This window comes from Hyperoodon ampullatus (assembly GCF_949752795.1).
Source record: "Hyperoodon ampullatus genome assembly, chromosome: 20".
Lineage (NCBI taxonomy): Eukaryota > Metazoa > Chordata > Mammalia > Artiodactyla > Ziphiidae > Hyperoodon > Hyperoodon ampullatus.
This window is the reverse complement of record NC_136933.1, coordinates 26,182,473-26,191,971: the sequence shown is the minus strand read 5'-3', so window position 1 is coordinate 26,191,971 and position 9,499 is coordinate 26,182,473. Positions and strand designations below refer to the sequence as shown.

At 53.3% G+C, this 9,499-nt stretch overlaps 1 protein-coding gene across 1 annotated transcript; it reads right to left on the bottom strand.

Annotated features, from left to right (window-relative positions):
* Positions 1 to 468: 468 nt before the first annotated feature.
* CLN8 (CLN8 transmembrane ER and ERGIC protein) lies at positions 469 to 8,598 on the bottom strand (the record flags this gene model as incomplete). Its single annotated transcript, XM_079726523.1, has 2 exons — positions 469 to 1,965; positions 8,059 to 8,598. The coding sequence occupies 2 exons, from the start codon at positions 8,596 to 8,598 to the stop codon at positions 1,666 to 1,668; spliced, it is 840 nt and encodes a 279-aa protein (XP_079582649.1). The 3' UTR covers positions 469 to 1,665.
* Positions 8,599 to 9,499: the final 901 nt, after the last annotated feature.

Sequence of the window (9,499 nt, the reverse complement as noted above, 5' to 3'; positions counted from 1 at the left end):
CAGCGATCGGAGAGATGGGGTCTGAGGAGGGCCAGGGGCCGACGCCCCCCTGCACGCTCCCCGACATCTCTCTCTGTGGCCTCGTCCGTGCACGGGCTGGACGGAGCCCGCAAAGCACCCATAGCCCGGAAGGCAGCACCTGTCTGGGCAGCGAAGGTGCCTGGATGCTGGATCACAAGCCTCAAAAGGCCCTTTCTGGCCAAACGCCCCTGCCTTTGTGGTCCTCACGGGAAGTCGGGTCGGGATGGAGGCAAAAGCACCTTCACTGAGATGAAGGATGTAGAGACTGAACCCGGGGAAAGTCAAATTCCCAGTGAGGGTCATGTAAAACTTAAATATTTTATATCTTAAACTGAGTTCAAACCTTGAGCACGTGAAGATTTATCATCACAGTTGTATCACCGAGATAGAAAACCTCCACAGCAATGTGAACAGTGTTGAGAGAGAAGAACGGACATGCTTTCGGGTTCTGTAGACATCGGTCACTTTATTAAAGTTCTGACCAGCTGGAAACACAGCCAGCTTGGCTCCCCACCCCACCTTGTGGACGGGAGAGCGGGCGGCGGGTGCCCAGGGTCTTCAGCGAGGGGGAGAGGAGTCTCAGCAGGGACACAGTTTGCTGGATGTTTCTAGGATTGAAACACTTCTCAAAATGATACCAAGCAGGTATCGCATCTCCTGACCTATGTACAGTCAATTCACAGTACCAGAAATCAGCACACACCCTTCCAAGGGGCCGTGTTACAGACCAAGCACAAGAAACACATGATTCTCACGACCAGTAAATGTGTTTTTCAAAAACAGTTCAAGGGCACTTTCAGTAAATACGAGCTTTTCATTTTAATTGCCCACTCATGGCAAGAATAAGATGTCAGTACATATTCGTCAATAAAATTGTGGGTCTGAGTGTAGATTCCACCCGGGCCCCACATTGTGAAGGTGGTGCCCAGACTCGTCACCGGGAGGTGAGGAGGGGGCCCTGCAGCCGGGCACTCCAAGGGGCCAGGTCCACCCACAGCTCGCAGGGAGAGTGACCACTGCCCCGACTTGAAACCTACAGAGACACACCAACCAGGGGGTTAGGGTCTGGCAAAACCTACAGAGAGACACCAACCAGAGGGTTAGGGTCTGGCGGGGCACCTGTTTGAAACTTAGTTAAAAACAGCTCTAAAATCTAGACAAATCTGATTACTAACACCTCCCTTAATGTGTCAACAGAGAAACACAAAACGGAAACAAAACTCTTCGCCGGATGAGCTTCCCTGGTGAGAAGACCCCTCCGCCGCCCCCAGCCGCAAGCCAGGCCGATGCCCCGCGCTCGCCACGAGATGGCGCTGCGGAGACGCGGCTTACATCCCAGCCCTGGGAATGTCAACAGGGTAAGGGACCGGATTATGTTCTCTTGGGACAGTTCTCTCCAACTAAAAATAACGGGGCTGTTGAGTAAGACGCACACACACTTTAGTGCGACCCGTCCACGCGGGCCCTCCTTGGGGCGACGGCGCAGACAGGCCAAGCTCGCGGGAATGCACATCGGGCCGTGACGTCCCCACGGCGGGACTCTGTCCCCGAGGCGCGCTCAGGTGCAGGTACTCGGCGCCACGAGGAAGTCAGTACTCACGCGGCCTGGGGTCGGCGCCGTGGGGACAGTCGGGGCCGAGGCCGCTACCTCGTCTTCTTGGGCGGCGCCGGCCCGTTGGGGCGGCCGGGCGCGAAGTTCCAGTCCACGGGGTTGAGCAGCTGCTGCGTCTTCTTGCGGGTCCAGTAGGGGTTGATGAGGACCGTGAGGAGGCCCAGCCCGACCAGGAAGAGCGCCCAGTGCGGCGGGAAGAGGCTGCGGGCCAGGCTGTCCCAGTGGCCCAGGCACACCCACCACATGTGGTAGGTGAGGACCATGCGGCAGTGGAACAGGTGGACCATCAGCCACTGGTTCAGCTTCCAGAGCAGCGAGTCCGCACAGCCGGCCTGCGGGCAGAGTGGGGTCAGGGCGCACCGGACTCGGGCTCACGGCGCCGGGGTGTCCCCGTCCCCTCCTGGCCCCGCCCAGCCGCCCGCAGACCCGCCCAGCGCGGCGCCTCCTGCTCGCCTGCGCCCCCGGAAGGAAAGTTCACACCTTCCAAGCGCACCTCCAGCGCTTCTTCCCTTGACCGAGCACATATCGAGCAACTACGCAACGCTAACCCAGTGAAGCTGGAAGACACGCTGGTCGTGTGCAACCAGGCTCGCCGGGCCCTGGGGGCAAACGCTCTCAGAGCAGACAAGCTCAGGATGAGATGTGTGTCCTCACTTCTTTGCTTTTCGGTATTTTTACCCCAGTAGCCCTTGGACACAAGCCCAAATGGACTTGCCTTAAAATTATTCTAAATTCACATTAAAACTAGCTGTAGCTAAAACCAAACAGGGAACTTGAAAATGCTATACAGCAGACTGTGGGCACAGAAGTGGGACACTGTGGTGGGGACGTCAGCACCTGGACAGCCCGGCACCAGGACAGTCAGGTACCAGGACAGCCCACACACCTGAGACCCATGAGCTTGTGCACACCGGCCTCCCCCCGCTGTGCTCTGCCCGGGCTGGAGCGTCCTCCTGGGCAGTTCCCCGCCACCGACACCGCCTCCCCAAGGGTAGGGGCACGTCTGGCACTTGCAGGAGGAAAGGGGGTAGCGGGGAGGGGCTGGGAAGGCAGGGACGCCTCACCAGGCAGCAGCCCGGTGACGCTGGGAACGGGCACGGCCTCACTGCGGCCCCACCTGCGGAGCCGCAGGGGGACACGGCAACTGACCTCTGGAGTGACCACATTTTAAAAGAGAAAGAAAGGGGAATTCCCTGGCGGTCCGGTGGTTAGGACTCTGCGTTCTCACTGCCGAGGGCACGGGTTCAATCCCTGGTCAGGGGACTAAGATCCTGCAAAAAGAACCCAACCTCCTGCCTGGATGATCCGCCTCTGGGCGACCCAGAGGTCTGCAAGGCAGGGAAGCAAGTAAACGAAGGAAATGACGGACCTCACTTCTTCAATTTTTTTTTATATACATTTCCCCTCCTTCTGGGAACGAGACCATCACTGCAGAGGGACTTAAAAGAAGTCTTGGATGAAATGAGGCACGTTATTATGTTCTTGGATGGAAAACACTCAGAAGACGTTACATCTTCCCTCCTTGAATGCATCCACAGATTTAGTCCAAATAAGAGAATACATCAGTATTTTTATCAACTTGTAACAACTTTAAGTAACGCCACTCATACAGTGGAATAAACGCACAAAAGCAAGGAGGGCTGAAGGTGCCTCAGCAAATAATGAGATACAATATGCTTCAGAAATAACAGATAAACGATGCAAAATGCAGACGTGAATAAAATACATGGAGAGTTGGCACTGGGCGGCATTTTGAACCCCCAGGGAAAGGATGGATGATGTAATTACGTTAGGATTCTTGCTCACCTCCTGGGAAAATCCAGTTGGATCTTACTTAAAAATACTTTCCAAATGGACTAAATATCATGTTTCAATGGAAAAGAAAACCATAGAGTACTAGGAAAAAACCCACTGATTTACAGAAATAGTTTTATACTCATTGCATGGGTAGGCATTCTCCACGTTATGCTAGAATCATGACTTATACAAGTAAAATTCCGTGAACTGTACAATCAGACAAAGAAACAATGTTTCTCAAACGCAAGAACACCTGAGGTTTGAGGTTCTCAATGATAGATTCCTCACGTGGGAAAGATTGAGCCTTTGCTCTGGCCTGAAGGACGTTAAATGTACAAACTGTAGAGTGGGAAGGTGAGCTAAGTGTGTCTCGGGGTGAACGTACAAACTGCAGAGTGAGCTACATGTGCCTGGGGGCCGGGGCACTGCTCGCCCTTCCAACCTCGCGGGCACCGGCCAGCAAGCCGTCTTCTTTCCACTTGCTGCTTCCTTCCAAGTTCACAAGATGTACTTATTCCTCTCCATTATCTTCCCCACTTACTAAAAGCAGTCATCCTCAATTCCTAATACTCATACCAGAAGCATGAACTTCTACTCATACAGTGATTACACTAAGTTTAGAAAACTCCAAGCTTGAGAACTGAGCATTTTTGGTCCTACTCAGACACTGAAATTTTTGGGTTCAACATCACGAAATGCTTTGAGAAAAGCAGGGTCAGTAACAAATTGAGACTTAACCGTGCAAAGGTTACTTTGTATAGCTGGGGTCCCAGCAGGTAGTGTTCCTGGTGTATACTTATTTACACATAAATTGACTGCTTTTTATACCATGTCGTTTGCATCTGGACTAGTGTCTCCGTGGATGAATCATGTTTAGATGTTTGAGTGTATAATTCATTTATTATTATTTCTAAACAACATTTCAGAATCAAATTGGAGGAGGAAATGGAAGCATGAGCCCGTTTGGGGTGTAAACTACGTTAAATTAGTAGTGACACCTGGTCCTGACATCTGTCTGTATCTCATCAAATCAGACCCGGATGGTGAGGATTCCTGGACCCTGATGCCCAACTAAGCAAGAACTTTGCAGCTTTATGAAAAGCTTAAAAGGATTTCAACGTTTTACACGGCGTTTACTCACAAGGTTCAGTAGTATCTGAACTAGACCAAGACCATGGCTGTGTAGGCACGGGCCCTGGGCTGTCTTAGCCGAGGGGACAGCTTTGCCGTGGGGTCACGGGCCGCGTGGTGAACACGGCGAGCGGGAAGAAGGGGGTTCTGGGACCACCCTTTTCCATCCTGAACGAACGGCACCCGAACACTTTAGAGAAAACAGAAAAAACCCCAAACGAAGTGCCTCCCTCTGGTGGCCGCCCCACAGCTGGGGTCTGTCTTCTTCCTGACCAGCGGACCCACCCCACCTGGGGAAGGGCTTCCAGAGACCCCCGCCCGGGCGCCTGATGCGTGAGGGGTGCCAGGAGGAGGCCTGGCTGAGCAGCAGGTCACAGACAAACTCTGTCGTGAGGAATCAGGGGCCCATCGAAAGGGCCCTGCACCCAGGACACACCCGCCGAAGCGGGCAGGGACCCCGGCAGCACCCTGGGGTCAGGAAGAGACCCTCTGCCTGCACCTTCACGCAGAAGAGGGAGGAGCTGGTTTGCGTGTCCAGCCCCCCAGCTGTTCAGGGGGGGACCCTGGCCGCTGGCACACAGTCCCGCTGGCAGAGGGGGCAGAGGCGGTGGCCTGGGCTGGTGGACACACAGCCTTGCCCCACCCAGGATCGGACGTGTAAGCAGACAGAAGCCGCAGCTGCCTGCCCTTCCCTGGGGAGGGAGAAAGTCGATGGAGAACGTCCAGGACCCTGGCTAGGCTGACTGGTGGGGTCTCTCCTGGGTGAGGACAGTCATGAGGCCAGGGAGAGGCGTCTGCTTCGTCTAATGCACAGACACCAACAGAGAGTCACGGAAAATGAATCAGGCAAAGACGCTCCAAACCGAGGAATGAGACAAATCTCCAAACCCTACTGGAGAGCAGTCACACGATGTACCCGACAGAATTAAAGGCATCTGTCATGAGGGTGCTCGCCGAGGTCAAGAGAACACGTGGGAACAAGTGGAACGTCAACGGAGAGATGGAAATGTAAAAAAAAAGTAGCAAACAGAAACCAAGGAGCTGAAGAATACAATAACTGAACTAAAAAACTCACTAGGGGGACTTCCCTGGTGGTGCAGCGGTTAAGAATCCGCCTGCCAATGCAGGGGACACGGGTTCGGTCCCTGGTCCGGAAAGATCCCACATGCCGCGGAGCAACTAAGCCCGTGTACCACAACTACTGAGCCTGTGCTCTAGAGCCTGCGAGCCACAGCTATGAGCCCACATACCTAGAGCCTGAGCTCCACAACAAGAGAAGCCACCACAATAAGAAGCCCGTGCACCACAACAAAGAGTAGCCCCCGCTCACTGCAACTACAGAAAGTCCGCGTGCAGCAACGAAAACCCAATGCAGCCAAAAAAAAAAAAACACAAAAAAACAAAAAAAAAACACACAAAACTCACTACGGAGGTCACCAAAGTAATCTACAGTCTACAGGTTCAATGCAACCCCTGCCAAAATCCCAGTGGCATTTTTAACAAAAAAAATTTCTAAAATTCACATGAAACCACGAAAGACCCCAATAGCCAAATCAATCTTGAGAAAAAGAACAAAACTGGAGGCACCAGGTTTCCTGATTTCAAATGATATTACAAAGCTACAGAAATCAAAACTGCATGAACTGCCATACAGACAAACACACAGACCAGTGGAACAGCATCGAGAGCCCAGGAAACATCCACACAGATACGGCCAACTGATCTTCAACAGGGTGCCCAAAACTCACAGCAGGAAAGGGGCAGTCCCTTCAATCGGGTGTTGCTGGGAAAACTGGACATTCACATGCAAAAGAATGAAACCGAACCCTTATCTCACACCTTACACAAAAAATCAACTTGAAGGCGGAAATGCAAGACCCAAAACTCCTAAAAGAAAACATAGGGAAAAAGTTTCATGGCACTGATTTTGACAATGATTTCATGAATATGATACCAAGAACACATACAACAGAAACAAAAACACACAATTGGGACAACATCAAACTAAAAAGCTTCTTCACAGCAAAGGAAACAATCAACAAAGTGAAAAGGCAATCTACAAAGTGGGAGAAAATATCTTCCAACCATATGTGTAATAAGAGATTAATCTTGAACATATAAAGAACTACAACTCAACAGTAAAAAATAACAAAGAATCTGAGTTAAAAATGGGCTAAGGGCTTGAACAGTTTTCCAAAGACGACATACAAATGGCCAACAGATAGATGAATAAATGCTCACTGTCACCAGTCATCAGGGAAATGCAAATCAAAAGCCAGTGAGATGTCATCAGAGAAACAAAGACAACAAGCTTTGGTGAGGATGTGGAGAAACTGGACCTCTGTGCACTGCTGGTGGGAATACAAAACGGTGCAGCCGCTGTGGAAAACAATGGGGGCAGTCTATTTTCTAAAAACAGAACTACCTGATGACCCAGTAAAGGAACCGAAATCAGAACATGGAGGAGATATTAGAACCTCTACGTTCACTCAAAATAACTAAGACTGAAACACCCAAGGAAGATGTGCATCACACACGTAATGGAAAACTGTTCAGCCTGAGAAAAGAAGGAAACCCTTCAATGTGCAATGACATGGCTGGACCTTGAGGACATTCACTCAGCAAAATAAACCAGGAACAGAAGAGAAATACGGCATGAGTCCACTTATATGAGGCATCTGAAATAGTCCAGTTCCTAGAATCAAAGTGTGGATGGCAGTTGCCAGGGGCTGGAGGGAGGGGAAGCGGCGAGTTACTGACCAACAGGAGTGAAGTTTCAATCATACAAGACGAATAAGCTCCAGAGGCCTGCTGTGCACCTGTGCCTACAGCTGACGATAACGTGCTGGACACTTAAAGATTTGTGAAGAGGGCAGATCTCATGTTGGGTGTAAGATAACATAATGTGAAATAAAAATTTTAAAAGGTATGTATGTAGACATATATTACTTTGTTTTTTTAAAAAAAGTATTTGAGGGGTTTCCCTGGTGGCGCAGTGGTTGAGAGTCCGCCTGCCAATGCAGGGGACACGGGTTTGTGCCCCGGTCCGGGAAGATCCCACATGCCGCAGAGCAGCTAGGCCCATGAGCCATGGCCGCTGAGCCTGCGTGTCCGGAGCCTGTGCTCCGCAACGGGAGAGGCCACAGCAGTGGGAGGCCCACATACCGCAAAAAAAAAAAAAAAAAAAGTATTTGAAACAAAGAAAAAGCATGTTTTCTAGGGCTTACAAATACTGCCAGTTACTGAGTAAGACACACGACCCACCGAGTCTTCTTTTGCAATGGGGCAGGAAGCCTAAAAGAGTTGTTTAAAATGATTCAAATGGAATTCAACGAAAATGAGCTTCTTACGGATTGTAATACTCTAATCTAGCCTGGTGATGCTGTGACAGTGCAGGCCACAAGGGACCAGCAACATGGGCATCAAGTGGGTGAAGGTGCCACACTAGCCTCTCACCTCCCGCTGCGGAGCACAGACGCCGTCTGGGGAGCGCCTACCTTTAGGAGCATCCAGGAGATGCAGGTGAAGGGCGTGCTCATCTCCAGCAGCAGCGTGACCATGGGCAGGTAGTGGCCCACTTGGAGGTTGACCACGGAGCCGAGAAACCCGAGGAAGGCGAAGAGGTGGTGGACGGCCAGGAACCCGTCGAACGTGTGGAACAGCGCATTGGACGTGTGGAGCGCGAGGTTCTCGAAGAGGAAGAATCCGGTTGCCGTGGCGATGTGGAACCAGCACCAGTTCTGCTGGCCGAGCACTTTGTCGGCCTGGAGCACGGGGTCCAGGAGCAGCGCCCGTAGCCCCGCCGCGGTGCCCTGGATGCCAAAGACTGCGCGCGTGGCCGCCAGGTTCCAGAAGACCTGCTCTCGGGCCCCGAGGGAGCGGTAGGTGGCGCTCAGGGAGGAAGACAGCTGGTGGCAGGCCACGAAGACGCCCAGGTAGAAGGCGCAGCCGGCAGCCACCAGCGCCCAGCGGACCTGCCCGGAGGTGCAGTCCAGGTCAAAGATGCTGCCCGCCGGCCCACTGCTCGGGAGACTCATGCTGCTGACGTCGTACAGGCTGGGCCGGGGTCCACACGCTGCACCGGGCCACGGCCCCGGGACCCTCATGCGCCCATCCTCCACCTGGACAAAGGAAAGAGCCTTGACCCTCTGCTGGCTGAAAGGAGCCGGGACGCAAGTCCGCTCCAGCACCACAAAGACACCGTCACAAAACGGATGTTAACGACTCTTCTCCTCATGCTTATGTGTATTCAGTGACACAAAAACAGAGCAAGAAAACATCCGCTGGTGGGACGGCAGCACGAGAGAAAGTGACACGAAGGACGGGAGGGGCCGGAAACAGACGCGGTCCCGACTCTCCAGGGGATGCCCCCGTGGTGGCAGTGACAGCCCCCCAAGTCCCCCAGACAGAGCACACCTAGAGGAGGATGTGCTTCCGGAGCCCGCGGGGGGAACACTGCCAGCCAGCGCCCCACCCGGAGCTCCTTGGGCCCTCACCTACGCTGGACAGCAAGCTCCGCACTTAGGGGAGTACGTGTGTGTACATCTATGTGTGTGTGTGTGTAGATTTCTGTCTACTGTGATGCTCTGACATCTGAAGTCCCGCCTGGCTGGGGAGAGACAACCCCCCCGCCAGCCAAGGGCCCAGCCAGGAGCCCGCCTGTGACCTGTGCCAACAGCCCGGCCAGGCCCGGCCTCCTCCGCCTGCCCCGCCCCCGGGGAGGGGACACTCCTCTGCCCGAAACACCCGGGCCGGGTGCCCGGCGGCTCGGGGCAGCCCTGTCACCCAAAGCCCAGCAAAATCACTAAAAGCAGCCAATGCTATGTGCTCACCCCGCCCTGTTTTCTCCCTGGAAACCCCAGTGAAGGCCGTGGCCTCAATCCCCGCCCTCCATCCTGTCCTCCGCCCCCTGACCCCCGGCCATCCCCCCACGTGGCC